The sequence below is a fragment of the Psittacula echo genome (assembly GCF_963264785.1).
Source record: "Psittacula echo genome assembly, chromosome: 1".
Lineage (NCBI taxonomy): Eukaryota > Metazoa > Chordata > Aves > Psittaciformes > Psittacidae > Psittacula > Psittacula echo.
Window position 1 is genome coordinate 85,610,630 of NC_137735.1, and position 19,403 is coordinate 85,630,032.

Sequence of the window (19,403 nt, forward strand, 5' to 3'; positions counted from 1 at the left end):
TTTCATTTGGTATCTGATGTTATGAAATCAGTGCATTTTAGATCTTTGGAAAAGGAGTGAAATAGGGTTATTAAAAGAGCATTAGATTCCAATGAATATTCCCAAATGTCAAAATGAGATGAAACTAAGAGATGTTGCTTAGCAACTGTGGTGGTCTCTGGTGGCCACAGATGAACAGTGAGTCTGTCTGAAGAAAGATGTCTAAAGAAGGTCATGAAATTCAACTATTATTTCTTCCTCATTCTGGTAAATCTTCAAACTACCATTGTTGGGGATGGGAAACAACCGGCAATAAAAGTGATTTTGCAAATTGACATTTTCTTAGTCGTAAACAACACTTTCTAGCAATTATTTTGGTATTTTATTTTTTATTATATTAGCAATAAGCTCTTCTATTTCTGTTCCTTTACTTGTCTTCAGAATTCAAGACAGGATTATACTGGATTAGTTATACCATAGCCTATAGTAGCAAAATGGGGAGGAAAAAGTATTTCATTATATCTGGCGATAACTTTCATTTAATGTTTTGTAGGATTTTTTTTCTTTTGCATCAGCCCCAATATCCTCTGTGACCTTTGCAACGCTCCCTGCTGTACATTTATGCAACTGTTGTGTGTATTCTTAAAGAAGTTCTACAAACCCCACTGGCAACCGCTTCATTTCTTCTCACCTTCACTTAAGGATTTCCTAGTGCAAACATATTTTGAAATGTGTAATGTGTGAACTCTTTTGATATTCTTCTGAAATGAAATTTTGCAGGTGGAAGACAAAGATGAGTAAATGGGACGTGAAGGTTAAAACCTGTGAAAGCAGAGTCAGAACTTGGGGAAATTTTAACAGTGCTCTTTTAACAGTTTTTGTAGGTGTGAGGAAATGAATCCAAAATGCATTGCATTGTGTTGCACTTCAAGTTTATCCTGATGTTTTCACTTGAATTCTTTGAAGTAAAAAGCAACACCAAAAAAAACCCCAAAACCCCACCACCAAAGAAGTGCTATGTTTTTGTCAGGGACTTTGAAGTCTTAGTCGCTCAGTGTCTGGACTTCTGAAGATTACCACCCCCTTCTAGAATGTGATCTTCAAGCCTTGCAGTGTACCTTGCCCATAAAACAAAGACATGCATCATGTTTATTTGACATGCTGGTTGTCTACATTGTTATGTAGGTGTTCCTAAATAAAAACAAATTGACACATATCCTCTCTTTTCATTACTTCTGCTTTGCCCTTAGATACTAAACCCACTGTCTTTATCTGTTTGCGTCTGAAGTATATCATGCAACTTGAAGAACTTGTAAGATCCTGTTAAGCTTGTTATTCCTTGCAGTATCTTCAAGTATATTTCTCTGTATTTTTATCAGCAGCATTTACTGAATTAATGGTTTATCTCACCATGTCAGAACAGTAAACAGTCAAAAAAAATTAATTTAAGAGGAAAATGCAAAATGGAGCTCTAATCATATTGGTTGACCAAGGAAATGGAAGTCAGGTACTTGGAATTAATCTCTCAGGTCTGATAGAAGTCTCAGTGTTATATCATATAAATTAGAAATTACATTTCAGAAGCAGAGTTATACTTTAGTTGTATCAATTTTTTGTGTATCTGACAAGATGCCATATTTGTGTCCTGGGAGGAAGGTGGCTAAAGAGGAGACAACCTTGGACAAGCCAGGGGACATGCTTTCTTCTCTCTTCTGGGAGAGAGTTCCAAAGCCTGTATTGACAAGAAGTTATATAGAATTGGCACAGTGTCCTGTTTTCATAGATTTGTTATTTTAAATGTGAAAATATATAGAACAGACTTCCTGATTTTTTGTGTGTTTGGTTTTGGTTTTGTGGGTTGTGGTTTGTTTTGTTTTGTTTTTTTTTTTCCCTGCTCACTTACTGTTTTTTCTTGCACATAACCACCTTTTTAAAGTAGCCTGCAATGGTATCAACAGAAAGAGCTTTTTTCATTTTGCCTCTTTGTTCTGGATGGTACCAGAAAATAGAAGTGTAAGTGCTTACATTGCATCTTTTGGAATTACTACACTCATCTTTGTACTGCTTCTCTTTAAAACTGGTTAGTACTGACCTGTCCTGAGAGGATGCTCTCCAGTAGTGAAAATTGAGTCTGTGCATTGCTGACATTTCCACAGGTTGCTTCAGTTGTATTTCAGCTCTGCTAAACAAATTCTGTTTGAAGAACAGAAGATTTGGTTTAGCTTCCTGGGCATATCATGGAAAAAAAATAGAGATAAGTTTTAGGTTATTTCTACTACAGGTTTCACTCATTGAGAAATGTGTTTGAAAAGATACTAATGATCACCCTGCTGATCTTTCTGTGTTTACACAGGTATCTGCTGGGTGCTTTTGTTTTCAGTGGTGGATAATCAGCTTGACCTTTCTGAAAGAGTCTATAATAAAAGCAAACCTAAGTAATTTGTTAATGTTACCAATTGTTATGTAGAATAACTAGGAACCTTCAATAACTTAGGAACTAGGTGCCATAAAAAGCTTAAACGCTAGGGGCATCAGTTTACCACACTACCACTCACACTTTGGTAAAATATTCTGAAAACATTTTGTTCATTTTATACTTCTATTATAAGCAGCTATAAGATGTTTACAAATCAAGAAATGGCACAGGACTGTTGCCAAATGCAGTGTTTGCTCAGTCCCTGTTTTGCATGACTGTATCAAATAAAATATCTTCCTGGTTTCATTATATTTGTCAAAGCACCTCGGAGTACTGGACAGATTTAAAATACAGGTTTAAGTGGTTGTGGTAGTAGGCTACAAATGTAAATGTGAGCAAAAGGGGGAAGATGTCACTTCTTCAGATAACATTAGTTTTCTTTAGAAGAATCTAATCCAATGTAAGAGCTGATTTTACAAACAGTCAGTTTGGAAAGTAACCAGTTTACTGGTTGTTTACTGTTCTTTTTAATCAACACAAGGCATAAATGAAATTAAGGTAGGAGAGACTTGAGAGTTTTGCAAATAGGGGGGAACTGGGTTGGGTTTGTTTGTGGGTTTTTTGTTGTTTTTTTTTTCTGGTGGTGGTTTGGTTTGTGTGGTTTAGCATTTTGTTTTGTAAAGTAAATGCAAGATACATAGATTCAGTAGAGGGAAAAGCCAGGCATTTGACAGCAAAGGACTTATAAGATACTAAGCATAATAAAAGTAAATTTGACTCTCTCACTCTGGTCATAACTCATTTTTTTTACAATGCAGTTAGAATTAAGATTCCTGTCTCTGGTCTGTCTCTTTTTCTGTCCCTCCCTCCCATGTGCCATGTTTCCACTTCCCCTGCATGAATGATATGTTTTTTTTTCTCTAGTAGTCTTAAGTCTGAGAAACATCTGATATTCTCAATGAAGTGTATGTGAGGACAGAAGAGATAAGGGGGGTAAATCAGCTTTGTCTAAAATTGTTGGAGGAAAATTTTACCAGCTTTTGTATGCATTAGGATTTATTTTCATATGTTTAGCAGCGATTTTTAATTGTTGTTTAATTAATGCATCATTTCTTGTCTGTACCTGATTTTGGATTTGGTACTTAAGTGTTTGAAATTCTTCCGTATGGATTCAAGGACTGAATGCAGTCAGTTGGGATCAGTGATCATACATAGAATATTTATTCAAAATTATTTCAGTATTATAAATATGACAGAATTCCTGCATGCCTTGTTCAAGATCAATGTTTGATATCTGGGTTGAAGACAGGTGTGATTGCAGGCAACCAACAAAAGGAGAGAGTCATCTAATCGAAACTGCTTCTCAGTAGGTATCTTTGGAATGCTGTGCTCAAAACTTACCTACTTTTATGTTTTATTGGTTAAGGCATGTGTCCCCAGATGTTCAGATTGGATACTAGTTTTCCTGAGGCAGGAAAGCTGCATCAGATTTTAATTGCTGTATTTATAGGTGACTTTTGGCAACTTAGTACAGCTACATTATAGCTTGCTTAGGTTAGCTTCTTTGTTCCGTGCATTTTCAAATTCTCTTGGAAGTAATAAACTCTAGAAATTATTTTAATCCCTAGATACTAAATACTGATAAGCTGCACAGGAAGGCACATTTAGTGTTTGTTTTTACTGTGAAGTCATACTCTACTATGTAGTTAAAAACCACACATGATTACTTGTAAATTGCTTTTAGTACTTACCAAAGGGGTTTAGATGAGTAAAAACTCCAATTGTTTGTATATGCCAAGCAGAACTAATGTTGGGGAAGGGTTATTCTGTCGATTTTTTTCCTAATATGGTTTCTCAAGTTGTTTTTTAGTTTGTTTGTTTTCCTTCAGGAAAGAATAGGGGCAGGGACATCAGTCTGTTTTTTTTCTGTCTTTGCAGCAAAATAGTTTGGAAGGAAATGCTTTAATGCTGTCAACCTCTTCTAAAGATCAGAAATTTTCTTTTGGGATAATCTGCGACCCCTTAAGGAGTTGCTTCTCCCTGTTGGTCCTTGTCACAAATGACTATTCTCTTTGATTATCATATGCAGGCACGTGAATTTTGCAAATCATATTTATGTAAGATATAATTAGTTTTAGGTTAAGCCATTTCAAGCTTCAATAGATAAATTCCCTTAAGGATACACTGGCACACTAGACATGGATTTTTCTCAGCAGCCTGAACGTTTTAGTTCATGCTGTACTCATCTTCGTGATGATGACACTTTCTGTTTGATTGGGATACCTGAATATTAAGTAGACCCATCCAAACCAGCTGTGGGTTATAAATAGACTCTTCCTGAACTAATTTTCCTGGTATGTTTAAATAGATACCAAGTCACTAAGTTAATGGACAATCCAAATAGATGAGTGAGTACAGAATTTCTGCAGAAAATTTCTACAGCTCAAATGCATGAAACCCGGGCTTCATATGACCAGGAAAACTTGAGAATGTTATGGAATTGAGTTTGTCATCCAATTTAAACTAACAAAGTAATGTTATTATAAAACATACTTGATTACTGTCAGGTTAGTTGGCAAAAAGCTTAGTATGAGCAACCTGGTCTAGTGGAAGGTATCCTTGCTTTATGGTAAGGGGCTTGGAACTGGGTGAACTTCAAGGTCACTTCCAATCCAAACCAGTCTGTGATTCTGTATGTATATGAACTCCCACAAATAATTTTTTTTTTTCCTTAATAGAGAATAAAATGTTAGCACATTCTGCAGGATGCTTGCTGAAATGTTTTTAAAGGATGGGATACTATGGCTTTTCATATTTTCTGTACTAATACTCATGGTATTGAATTCATAATTCTGAGTACAATCTACATATTTTATCTGTAATTGAGTACATAAGTCTGGAAATACGTAAATGAAAGATTGCATTAGGAGCTTGGTACTATCCATAGAGCAGAGGCAAATTTTGTCTCCTTTTCTTGTTAATATTCTGTCCGAAAACCGCTGTGCCTCACGGTCCTTTCACCACTGTATGATTTAGTACACTTCAACCCCAGGAGTTAAATAAGATGTTTATTCTGCTACTTTACAGTATTTTTGAAGCTTTCAAGAAATAACTACATATATACTATGTAATTAATACTCTTGCACCTAGTTGGTTTATGTCAGAGTAGTAGTTATAAGCATTTAAAAATAATTAGGAAGACGTACACCTTGAAGATAACAAATATATTTGTGGGAACAGCCTGCTTGCCCTGTCCCTAAAAAACCTGAATAACCAGATGATGCTGACTTTATGCGATACCTGTAGTGCTTTGTCAACCTCTGAAAGGTCTGCTTGTACATTACAGCAGGTCATTGACTCATACATTCACCCCAAAAAAACCCAGGGCTCTTGTATTGCATGTTCTGGTGCTGGAGCCCTGATGTTCCTCTAATTGTTTTATCAGCCAGTTCAAGCAGCTGAGTTCAACAAAGCACTGATCCTACTAAATATGTATCTGGAGGGTAAGCTTCCCTGATCTAAGTCAGTGCTGTAGTTGTACAGGTAATGTAAGCTGGTATTGAAAGGCTGCTATGCAATACACTAGTCTGAAGCTGTTCTCTTGTTCACTCTTCTGTCTTCTGCTGGCTTAAGTGTTAAAAGCAGCTGCACAATTAATAACATCAGCCAACTGATCTGGCTGAGACTTTGTTTACTTGCTTGATTGTTTGGTATTTGCTGGGTTAAACGAAAAGGTTTATCTGAATTCACATGCAACCTCATCAGTGCTTGTATCATGTTCGCACTTATTTCATCCTTCATATGCAAACATGACTGTCCTGTGTAATCCAATATCAGCATGCTTTATGTGGAGTGGGTGCAATTCTGTTATTAATGTTCATTCAAAAACATTGATAGGAGGAATAAACTTTAATATTTTTTTTTTTTTTATATATAGCATGAGTTGACACAAGCATGTTAGCGTTACATGGAAATCAGCACCTCAGAAATTAGTAGAGCATATTGGGCTTTGTTGCTAATGCAGATAAATACAACTGTGCCACTTAGAATTAGTGTGACATTATTTCAAAATCTATTCCTACTTGCATTGAATTTTAAAAGCGTAGCAAGAAGATACTAGTGAGAAAAGAGTATTTTATACGGTAACAGTTGAATCTAAGATGTTGCATTTGGTCTCAAAACAACTTGTGCAAATGGACTATAGCAAGATTGCAAATCCACTGACTATGCAGCAAGTATAATGAGAAAAGGGGGGGGATACATGGAAGGTTCTAGAAAGGAAGAATACAGCAAGGGTCGATACTATTTCAGTACTATTTTACCTTTTGTCATCAAAACCTCTTTCAAAACTAGTTCTATTGTTCTTAACATTTATTTCCATGATTGGAACTACATAAAGAAACCATCTTGTGTTTGCCCACTGTTTGCTTCCAGTTCATTGGTCAGTTTAGCAAAGAATTAATTTACATCTGGCAGTCTGTGTCTGCAGCCTGTTCTAAGCATGCTTAAGTAGAACCATCTATGCTATATAGTTGCTTACATGTTTGATTATGAAATGTTTAAAGTGCAGTTTCAGTAATACCTCAGGTAATTTTTCTTAAAACAAGCTTTTATGAGTTTGCAACATGTGACAAATCTTTGCTTAGCAGCAAATCAAGAAAATAATTGTCTGCCCATTGACCCAAGAGAATTTAATCTGCCACTGTACACTTTTGTTAGGGTAAATAAATCTTACTTGATTGTTTGCTTGGCATGGTAAGATACTGACTGCCATAGAAATTTATTAGAAAGTGACTGCTTATCATTGTGAAAACATGCATTACCTGCATTATCTAGGGGTCTTAGCATGTTAATACAGTGGGTTACCAGCACTGGAAACTCATTTATTTTTTTTCTCTCTTATCTTGTAATGGATAGAATGTTACATTGTTACATTTGTTTTTCAGTTTACATCCTTCCTCAACCCTAGTTTCTTTTGGAAAATACTTAGTCTCTGATTAATGAATAACTTGTAAGCAGGGGGGCACAGTTGCTAGTAAAATGTATTACGGGTAGCTAACTGATGACTGTGGAGTAAGCTACCTTTCCTAAAGAAGCGGCTTGTAACTGATAGTTCTAATAGAAGGTTCAGTACATTGTAGCTTTTACAAGAAACTTTTTGTGGGTTTTGGTTTTGCTTGCTTGTTTTTTTCTGATGTTATTTTGAAGATTTCTTACATTCAGATTTTTGTTTTCCTTCACTTTAACCTTTCTATTGGGGTTTCTGGTTAGTTTTTGTGATTGTTTTATGTCATTCAAAAGCTATCAATTGTTGTCCATGGCCACGCTTTTCTTCCTTCTCTCCTTATTTAATTGCAACAGTAAATTTTCATGTACCAGAGGTGCTTATTTATACCTTACGTTTGAAAGAGTGCTTTTCAGGTTGCTGAACCTCTGAATTAGGTAACTGTAGGTGTTTCATATGCATTGGGTGCTGTTCTCATCCATCTCATAAAATTTGCTTTACTTTACCTGCCCTTAACCAGTTCCTTGAAACAGAAACCAGGGGGCAGATTTGGATAGAAAGGTGTGGAAATCTCTTGCTTCTGCTGCAGTCAGAATAGTTTACACCATCAGTTCAGGAGGTACTGCAAATCAAAGTTGCATAGGTGATACTCAGTTTTGTAGGTTGAAAATGTAAATGCTGTACATGCAGATCACTGCTTAAGTTTTTTGTAATAGAACATATATTTACATAATAATTTTTAAATTGTGTGCTTTACCTACCCCATTTTGTAGGTTAATTTTTACTCTAAAGATGCTTTACTTATGCACAGAGTTTCTTTTCTTGGTTCATCTTGTTCACCTTTCCAAATACCACACTGGTTTTAGTTTGACTTCACAAATTGTATAGGTGCGTCTCTAGTGAGGTGTGACTTAGTAATGGATAACTTGGGAGCCAAAGAGAAGCCTGTAACTTCAGGTATAGAGTCCACATTTAATGAGGATTCGATAACGTCTGTTGCAGATATTGTGGATGACTCAGTTTTCATGTCACCAAACTAAATGGAATACTAAACAGAGTAAGAAGGGTGGTTTCTGTTCCTGCTTGCTTAGAAATAAAGGCAAGAAAGATGTGCAGATTATCTATCATACTCTGTTCTGAAAAGAGAATTAAGAAATTATTTTTTTCTATTAAAGAAAAAAACAACAAAACATACAAAACCCTTATGTAGTGTGTCACACCTCCACGTGACACTTACGCTGTTGGCACAGAACTTGACGACTGGCTGTCCCTTCGTTCCTTGTGTTTTGAAGTGGCTCTTCCCCCGCCCTTCTTGCCTGCCATGGGAGGCAGAGGACCCGAGTGCCGTGCCTCATTGGTGCTTACATCAGCATGGGAGGAGCTCCATCGCGGCCCGCCTCGGTGATGCGCAGAGCGCCCGCTCTTATTTTTAGGCGGTTGCCGGGCGGGTTTGCTATGCCTCGCGGTTGCATATTGATTTGTGGAAAGGGGATCTCCTGCAGCCAATCCCGAGCGCCTAATTTCCCGCCATGCCCTGAGGTTCAGCTCTGCCAACCCAGGCTCTGGTGAGGAGGCAAGATGGGGGTAAGGGCTCTATCCTGCACCTCCCGGCACTCACAGAAAGAAAATTAATCGCTTCATGTGGAAAATAGGCTTCATGCCCTGTCCTGGTTTAGCAGTAGCAGTCATTTTTTTCTCCTTCTTATTAGCTGATGCAGCGCTATGTTTTTGACTTTCGGCCTGGGAACAGAGCTGATAACACTGATGTTTGGTCTGACCAAGGACGTTGTGAGTCTCGTGCTCTGCCAGGAGGAGGGGAAGCTGGGAGGAAGCAGAGACAGGACACCTGACCCAAACTAGCTAAAGGGGTATTCCATACCACAGCACGTCATGCCCAGGATGTAACTGAGAGTTACCCGGAAGGGCTGGATCACTGCTGGGTGGGGGCGAGGTATCAGTCATATTCTCTTCCCTTGTTATTTCCTTCATCATTATTATTATTGGTGGTAGCAGTAGTGGTTTGTGTTATACCTTAGTTACTGGACTGTTCTTATCTCAACCCGTGGGAGTTGCATTCTTTCAGTTCTCCTCCCCGTCCTTCCAGGAGTGGGGGGAAGAAGGCGGAGGGGGGAAGTAGACTGCGTGGTTCTAATTTGTGGCCTGGGCTTAAACCATGACATGCCCCCAAAATCTAAAGATACTTCAAGTCACTACCAGGCTTCGGTTAGATGAAATTATGAAATAGCTGGTTCCTTCACGTATTGAAGACCTGCCTCCTTCAACCCAAAGTGATGTGCGTGGTGGGAGTGCAGCAGTGACGGAATTCTGTGTGTGGAAGGTACTGCTATCTGCAAGAAACAAGCAAGCAAGGCAGCAGGGACACTGCCACTCCTGAGAAAGGTTATCTTCTCAGAGGAAATACTTATATTACTTTGTAACAGCAGGTTCCCATGGCCAACTAATCAACTGCTATTTTAGTTCCATTTTAAATTGTTGCTTTGTTATTACTGAGGAAATGTAATATTCGGAGGAGAAAAAAAAAACCAACCAAAAAAAAAAAAAAAAAAAAACAACCACAAAACCCACAACATCCCAGCAATCTTCTAAAAGGCACTTGTGTGCATGACAAACACTTCATAACTTTTTATTCCAGCATCACCTTGTTTGTTGCAACTTTTCTTTTCGCTTTTGTTTCTTCTGGTATTTGAGAAGTGACCTCGGGGGATCACTGTTACCATCAGACACCTCCAAAGTCTCTTGCTGCCAAGCTGTGTCTGAAGGCTAAAGTTACATCACTACAGTTAGTTGTATTTGTAATATATGTGAGTTAGTTTAGAAATACTTTACAGAATGTTAAGGGTAAATATATCAGTGATATTCTGCATTTTATGTAACAGACTTGTAAAGATACCTTTACATTAGTGATAACTTCTTACAGATGTAGCCTGTTGAATTTTCACTTAAAATTTTATCTGTAAAAGGAAAAATTACTGTATTTTCTAATGCATGGAAAAGCCTAAGCATGAACAGAATATCTTGCCTTTTTTAAGGATTTTTTTTTTTTTTTTTCCCCAGAGTTTCATATTTTTTGGTCTGCACGTACATGAATAGTTCGTTCAGGTTTTAAGTTTGGAATATTAGAAGTTGGAAAAGTTTTTAATTGTAGATGTTGTGGCAGTTAGTGTCCACTTACGTGAATTATTAGCACTGCCTCATATTTAAGGATAATGGTAACTGTTAATTTGTGCCGGAGGTGGAACTGCAGTATAGCCTTTAAACTGTATAATAAAAATATTCCACAAATGTATCTTAAAATGCACAAATTCAGCTTTACATAAAATTTGACTGATTTTTTTTAATGTATATATATATATCAGAAACAGACATGCTTAGTGCTTTAACTTGTGCTAAAAAAATCAACTTGTAACAGCAAAATTCAGCTTCTTACAGATATTTCAAACAGCAGTACTTGTTTAGTGTTTGGAGCTCTCACAGCTGAATTGAAAGCTTATATTTTGAGTTGTTGATAAAAGTTGAAATCTCTACTTGTGGGAAGTAAGAAAACAGCATCTACCACTATTGTTGTGGCTGAGTTCTACTCAAGCAGTTTCACTGCTTTAATGACCTAAATAGGTGTTAAAATTTAGTTTACACAAAAAGGCAAAACTCATTCTTGGAGAATGAGCTGAAGCTTCAGGTCTTTAGTGACAGGGGATGTTTGTAAGGCTCTTTAGTTGTTTGGGTAGGGCTAAAGAGTATGTATTCTAATAGTTGTCTCCTGCTTATTTTCTAGTCTCCCATCTTCAAAAGTATCTACTTTATATGTAGTAGTTACCAGGTGTAAACTGATGAACCATCTAAGGACAATTCTGCAAAACCACCAGCAAGAGAAAGATCTTAGTTGTGTAAATGTACCTGACGAGGGTCTTTTTTTCCCCACAAGGAATCAGTTTATCCCACAAGGCATGGCAGCCTCCTAAGAAAAGAACTCTAAAATTGCTGATTCAATATGAGAAACAGGTTCATGAGCTAAAATCAAAGGTGATATATTCCTCTGATTCTAGAGAAGACACAGGACAACTATTTAATTCACTGTGATGCCAAAATGAAAGATGAGAGCATAGTTCAAGTTTGTACATGAAATTGTCAATCAGGTACAGTACACAAGACCATACAAACTGTTTGAAACTGTACTCTGAATTTTCTCAAGGTTTTCCAAGCCTGTAACAATACATTTGGGTATTTTTTGTAGGTGTAGGTCCACATGTGGACTTAACGTTCTATCAAAATGGTTGTTCAGAAGACAGCTTGCAGAGGTGTAGGAGAGTGGCCTTTACTTTCATGGCAAAAGTCATACTGCACTCATGGAAAAGCACTGATTTTGGTGCTTCTCTCGGGTCACCAGAAGAGTATGGGCACCGCATGGTGTTTAAAGAGAGCATACAAGCTGCCATACTTGAACCCATGTTGGATATCAGCAGTTTCTTCGATTGAACATCACAGAAATTCAGTAGTCAAAATCTCCTAAAAACGCTTCTGCAGGTTGAACACTAAATCCATACTGTGGCTGTGCACTGCACTAGCAGGTTAGTGCTTTTGTGCAGCTTCAGGCCTCAGACTGAAAACCCTTACCGTTTTCTTACATAATTTACCAGCTCTTTGGAAAACCTTTAGTTTTAACCCAAACCCCGCTCACCTGTGCTCTGCGGCCTGTGTTCGTGTTCATGCCCTGACTGCCTTCTAGCCAACGGTCTCCTGGGGGTTTGTTGCTGGGTAGAATTTAAGGAGCTGTTGTCTGATTGGCTGCCGTGTACTGCTCCTTCCAGCCAATTGGGTACAGGGCTGGAGCCTGTTCTCCCGCTGTGCAGTGCTCTCATGGTGACATTAATTTTTTCTTTGAAAATGGCACATTCTTTCACTTTGTTCAGCCAACACTAACATCATTTTAGCCTAAAAGGAAGGGAAACTCAAATCATCTGTCATGGTGTGCTAGAAGAAATACTATTTGCACTTACGAGACTTTATCTCCTTAATACGTTCTAAAATAAAGGCATAGTTGTATGTGATTCTCAGTAGGCTGGTGGTATCTTGCATTAGTGGTAGAAAAACAAATTACTGGCACATTATTTCAACAGAAGACTGCTTTATATGTAAGGTAGGTTCTGTTCAGTACTTCAATTTCCTGGGACTCTCTGTCTAGACCAAAATACTCTTGCCCATTTGCTGCCTTGCTTTTGATTTGGCTATACTACACTTGCATGTTGGAACACTGATTTTGATAATCAAAGGCTTTAACTTTCCCCATGTAGTTCTTGTGCTTTGGCAAATGTTGAATGGTTGTGGCGCTTTTGGCTAGCGCTCCGTGCATTCCAGGAACCCTTTACCAATGCTCTTCTAGACCGGTGATATTATGCAAACTGCACTGTGCACCATTGTTTAGATTGCAGTTCCCCCGACACTGCCCCCCCTCCATGTTTCCATGACCTTCTAATTGGCTGCTGCCTGTTACCAGGCAGGATTCAGGCAGCTACCTGCTGATTGGCTAATGTTTTGAGCAGCTCCTGGGCTGCTCATATGAGCACATGATTATAGGCTAATCCATTGCAGCTAAGCTAATACCTTCCTTTGTTGCTTTACAGCTGTAATCTATCTACAGAGTAATAGTAATTAAAAATAATTAAAAAAGAAAATAAATCAGGAAGTAGAGGGAGGGCTTTTTAACTGGCTGAGAGAGGAGTCCTTTGCATATTCCTGGATGCAGTGGCACATTTTGGATTTGCCATGTAGCACACATCTGGTTATGAGAATGAAATCTAAAAATACTAAATGGAGAGAAGTGCCTAATGGTGTATTTGTATCTCATGATGGAGTATATATGACTCTCATGCTAAAAATGAAACAAGGAATTTTCATAAATGATATCTAAACAACTATACACAATGTTCATGTGTGGTGGTGGTGGTGGTGGTTCAAAATTGATAATCGTGTTAAAAACAAAAACAAACAAACAAAAAAAAAAGGCAACCCAAAACCTACCACCTTATTTACAGTATTTAACCCTTACACACTTAGCTCTATATGCAGGAGGCATTTTGTGCTGTTATGTGCAAATCCTTTTCTTTGAAATGAAAGATACCCATCCATTGGTTTGCTGCTTGAGCCACTCATTTCCTTCTGTGTGACTCAGTCATACACTGGGTAAAAACTGAAAATACCCAAGCAGCAGATGAGGGAAGTGCAGAGCAAACATAACTAAACTTTGTGTGGCAAAGTGTAAAGAGAGGCTACCAATGTTCCTTCATTTAGAACACTCCTAGCTTTAAATTATTTATTTGTGCAGTAGTCAATTCACGTAACCTCTGTAGTTGCTTTTTGAAGGGCAGCCTTCTTACTCCTTTGAAAGACTGGGAGGCAGTATTTGTCAGATGCCTGCTGATTGTCTTGCATCGATATGACCAAACCTGCCTGGACTGGTTACCGATTTCGTTGTTTCTTCTCGCGGGAGATCTGTTACTTGGCTGCGGTGTGCTCCCTTGTGGGTATGGCTGGAAACACTTTAAGGCTACTCTCCAGTGATATATGCCTAGCTGTTAACCAGTGTTTAGCATTCATCTTTTAATCTTATCTATGCTTGTATTTTTGGAGCTTTTATTGGATATTCTTTGGCTGCAGATGATGTGGAATTGAGCTGAAAATATGTACAAGTTACTCAAATAACCATCTAACAATGGAATTTTACAAGAAGCCTTTTTTTCTTGTACAGGTTAACTGTCGAACTGTATTAGAGCTTGGTCTTTTAACTACATTTTGGATAATATCCTAACATACTAAGTAAATATAATTTTGAAACATTGAAATTCAAGCTTCGTCATTCAGTATATTTTTAAGAAAAAAGTATGCATCATTATAAAAGTATTCTGATGTTTGCTTTTTTAAGACTACTGTTCTTAGCAGATTTAAAAAGTGCCATTCCTTTTACTCTGTATTTGCTGTATTTTATGTTAAAAATATGAATGAAAGACTTCTTGGATGATTAAGGAAACTAGAGCAGAAAATATGAAAATTTTTTTTAAGTTATATTTTATGATTACTCAGGTGATGCACTTACAAATTATTTTAAGTTGTCTGAACATTTTATTAATCTGTGAGTATAACTTTTGGTCATAGGAAAATTAGGATTAGGAATGTTGTAAGAGAAGAACATCTAAATTCTGGGTAATGCTTATAAAAGAAAACATTTTAGTCCAGGAGAGCAAACTACTTTTCTGTCTTAATTTTGATACAGAGGCCTTGTATCCTTGTACTGCATTAACAGAAGACTCTCACTAGCTGCTCATCTCTTAGGAGCTTTTGGAATTTTTCAAGGTTAGCAAAGACTAATTTTTTCTTCCCCCTTCCGACTGTACAATATATAGGTCAGTAACAGCATTGCACATTGGTTGTAGGGGATTGTATGCATGGGATATGAGTGTGATGATCAGTACTCTATCACATGACAGTGATATATGCTTTTATAGTAATGTGAAGAAACATGCCTGAGTTCATGGGGAAAAAGGAAGGAATATGCTTTCAAAAACTGCATGTACATTATTAGAGGTTTTCATATACTTCTCCTAACTTCAGGGCTAGAATTATTATGTGAAATCTCTTATGAACAAATATGAAGGTACTGTATTTAGCATGAAGAAAACTCTGGAGAGACGTGAAGAGCTCACCTGGAGTTCATCTTTCATCTGACTGGAAATGGTTATGTGATGAGAATATTTTCAAAAATCAAGTAAAGTGATGTTTCAGATCAGTGTTTCTATAGGTGGTGTATTTTACTCCCACTAGTGGCAATGTAGTAATAGACAATCCTGTTCAGAAAATCTAGTTCAGACTGGCAGAAATGCATGTCTAAATGGTATTATTAGGGTCTGTAAATAGAGCTGATGTAACCATTTGTAAAGATTTGTTCATCTGTTCCTGTGGTGAGAATTAAAGAGTCATTTGAGCACCATCAGTTACTTAAACATGAGGATTCTAGATTGTTGTGCAGAAGAGAACTGAGATAAAGTAGAAGGGAATCTCACGTTAATAGGAAATGGGAATAGGGGAAAAAAATCTTTTTTTTTTTTTTTTAATTGCTTTCTATATTGCCCATATTTTTGTCAGGCTGTGTTAAGTATAAGAAGCCTTATAATTGTAAAATACAGTCTGTCATAACTGTATGGTTTAGAGTTGGTCTTGGTAATCAAATTCTTATTGTACCTTAGAATATATATTCATGTCTTATCCTAGAATATTGTGGGTGGGCAGTGCATAAATGTTAATTTTGTTTGTGAACAAACTCTCCGAAGTAAACTAGGAAGTGATAGGAACCTAAAGCACATGACCTGCAGTGAAGCGCTGAGGAAGCTCAACAACTGTCAGCTGATGAAGAGAAGGCTAAAGGCCAGTATTATAGCTGCCTAAATGAAACTTTAGGCAAGTATGGTTACAAAGAGGGTCTAAGTACTTTGAGGCTGCAGAATGTCTGTTTTGTGAATTTGACGAGTTGGTTGTATTTTTTGCTGATTTGACGTAGTGTTGGCAACAGTCTTTTGTGTGTGTGTATATATGTTTATACATACACACCCCCCTCCTGAAAAGACAAAATGCAGTTTATTAATGAATTTCTCAGCTTTGTGAATAGAAATGGATTGGGGGAAGATGCAAAAAGAACTGTAGTAAATGTTTAAGATGTGTCCTTTGTGTAATAATTCTCCTGTGTCAGTGGTAGAACCATTTGCCTATCTAATGCTTCTGGAAAAAATTAAACTCCTAATTTATTTTATTTCTTTTTTCTACACTGTAGTATCTTTTAACTACTGTTACCCAAGTGAACTTCTGAAAATTTTCAGAAACTTAAGAAAAGCCATCTCTTAGAGGGGAGTAACATATGATGGTGGTGTAGCTTTAGCAGAGCTAAGTTGATTAGCATTAGCTGATTGAAGATCTTGGTTGATGAGTTTCATTTAGGATATACCAAGTTCCTTAACTGCTTTCTGCTTTTGAACAATATTACCATAACTAAAACAAGACCACATGGTAGGGAGTAGAATTTAAAAATCCCTATGGGTTTGTTTGGTTAATTCATTTAATAGATACAAATGAGATTTTGTTGTATTTCAACAACATTATTTAACTCAATTTATTGATTTGATGAAGTAAATTTTTGAACACTATTTTCCTTAATTTTTTTATATATTAATGTTCTTATTTTTCTTAATATTTGCAGCGGTAGATGGAATGAATAAAATTATATGGAAGGCAGTGCTGTCAGTTTTCTTTGAAAAAGGAAGTTTTTTGGAAAGGAGCTACAAAACCTCTTTTTCATGAGCACAAATGGCCTTGAATTAAAGTGCTATATAAAACCCAAGTTCAGTTAACCATTGTATAAATACGGAGGATGAAGGTCTGTTTTATATATAGAGAAGAAAAAAGGTATCTTAGTGCATTCAAAAATTCATTCAGTATATATAAGTTTTCTTAAAATTTACTTGATAGAAAAATCTTGTATTTTACCCAAGTTATTAAATTTAATTTAATCTCATGAAATTACACAGTTGTAGAAAGAGAAAATAAATGTAAACTGATGGACCAAGAATATTTCTTACTTTCTTGCAAGAAGAGGGTCTGCTCTCTCTTACATTAGCACAATCTATTTTTAGCTAGAAAACCTCATTACCTGGTTTTGCTGTAATACTACTGTAATAGACAATTGGTCTAAAATGTGTAGTCAGAATATTACTATGTAATATTGTAGTGTGATCTGAGTAATCTTCTCATATGCATGTGTGTGAAGCATACTGTCCTGGTGTCAGCTGGTATAGTTAATTTTTTCCTTAGTAGCTGATGGAGTGCTGTGTTTTAGCTTTAGTCTGACAGTAAAGTTGATAACACACTGGTGTTTTAGTTGTTTCTAAGTAGTGCTTACTGTTAAGTCAAGGACTTTGCAGTTTCCCATGCTCTGCCACTGAGGAGGGGCACGAGAAGCCAGGAGGCAGCACAGCCAGGACAGCTAACCCACACTAGCCGAAGGGGTATTCCATACCACAGGACATAATACACAGTATATAAACTGGGGGGAGTTGGCTGGGAAGAGCTGATTGTGGTCGATTGCTGTTACAGGACAGGCTGGGTATCTGTCAGCGAGGGCTGAGCAACTGTATCGCTTGTCTGTCTTGAGTTTTATTTCTCTCTTTTTCCTATTGTTGTTGTTGATAAAATATTCTAATTTTTATTTCAATTATTGAACTGTTTTTGTCTCAACCCGTAAGTTTTACCTTTCGCAGTTTTCTCTTCCCCATCCCATGGCGGGGGGGGAGGCAGCGCTGTAGAGGTGAGAGTGAGCAAGCAGCTGCATGGCTGTAGAAACTTGTATTCACATCTTCTGAGGACAAATAAAATTTAAGTGTGTTGTTAGGTGTTTCTTTGTTTTTGTAGATGCAGTTTGCTGTAGATACTGGCTTGCTTTTAAACATGCCAAATGCTGCAGTCTTTCTTAGGAATGCTAGTATGGTGATAATCTGTTACCTTCACAGTTCTTTCTGACTTTTTTTAAGGATCAAGATGGATAACACAGATGAGCGTCAGAAAAAAGTCTTTAAAGCACGAAAAACAATGAGAGTAAGTGATCGACAACAACTCGAAGCTGTCTATAAGGTTAAAGAGGAGCTGTTGAAGACAACTGAAGTTAAACTGTTAAATGGAAAGCATGAGAATGGAGATTCTGATTTAAATTCCCCTTTAAGCAATACAGACTGTATGGAGGACAAGAGGGAAGTTAATGGCGTAGTGGACTTATGTGTTAATTCTGAAGAAGGAAGAACAGCTTCTGATGAAACTAGTGAAGCCAAAAGCCCTGAAAGTAGGGCAGGCAACATAGTCAGTGACATACAACCCAAACCTCTAACACTGTCTCCAGAGAATGTTACTCCTGAGCAAGGTAAAGATACTGATACTGCTTTAGCTTGTGAGGCTGAAAATGGAGTTCTTGGTAGCAATAAAGATGACTTCCATGAAAAAAATAATACAAAAGATCATTTGGACCAAAGAGAGAGCGATATCCCATTGGAAGGTGAAAGGAAATCAATCTGTGGTATTAGTGACTCTTTGGAAGAGAAGGTAGAAACACATGGCTTAAGTATTACTTCCAATTCATCTAGTGAGGAAAAGAGCACTGAAGAAGTAACTGTTGCAGATGCTGCTGGAGAAGAAGCCATCTCTAGCAGCATGGAAGCTGACCAGGAAGCAAAGGACGTACAAGATAGCACTACAGGTCTTCCAGAAACGACTGTTCAGAAAACAGCAGATGGGCCAAGTGACAGTATCTTGGACAACACTGACTCTATGGAAACAGATGAAATTATTCCAATTTTGGAAAAACTAGCCCCTGCTGAAGACGAACTGGGCTGTTTTTCTAAAAGCCCTCTGCTTCCAGTGGATGACACAGTCACAGATTTAGAAGAGAAAATAAACAGCTGTTTAGGTTCACCATCCAAGCAGGAAAGCAGTGAAAGTCTGCCAAAAGAGGCTTTCTTAGTATTGTCTGATGAAGAGGATCCCTGTGATGAGAAGGAGGAATGTGCTGAAGCGATATTACCAAACAAGTCAAGTCTTCCAGGTAAGAATTTTCTAAATTGGTAGTTTTAATTCAAGTTTGGGATTTTGTTCATTTCTGAGAATGACACACTTCTGATATGTTTCTCAGTCAAAAAAGCAGTCTTACCTGCCAGTTGTGTGTGACAGTCTCATAGGTTTCAAGGGTAAAATTTGAGGCCCAGAAAAAAAACCACACGTAACACAAAAACACTGTCATCATCAAGATCTGGTTTGGTTGGTTGGTTTGTTGGGTTTTTGGGGTTTTTTTCTCATATTCTGCAAACTGGGGTGAGGTGGTGGGTGAAACAAGAGGAAAGGTGAGTAGTTGCCAAATACAGAACAGAATGATTTCTGGGAAGTTCATGAACTGTTGTTGAG

At 37.3% G+C, this 19,403-nt stretch overlaps 1 protein-coding gene across 14 annotated transcripts in view; it reads left to right on the forward strand.

The window, feature by feature from the left end:
* The window catches only part of ATF7IP (activating transcription factor 7 interacting protein), a 115,122-nt gene that overhangs the window by 41,325 nt on the left and 54,394 nt on the right, over positions 1–19,403 (forward strand). For 12 of the 14 annotated variants that reach the window (XM_080616494.1, XM_080616489.1, XM_080616493.1 and 9 more), the window contains exon 2: positions 17,987–19,047. In XM_080616494.1, the coding sequence (XP_080472620.1) occupies positions 17,994–19,047 (1,054 nt within the window). In that variant the 5' untranslated portion in view covers positions 17,987–17,993. Of the gene's footprint in view, positions 1–17,986; positions 19,048–19,403 lie in introns of those variants that run through there. The other 2 variants (XM_080616487.1, XM_080616486.1) reach the window with 1 other exon arrangement.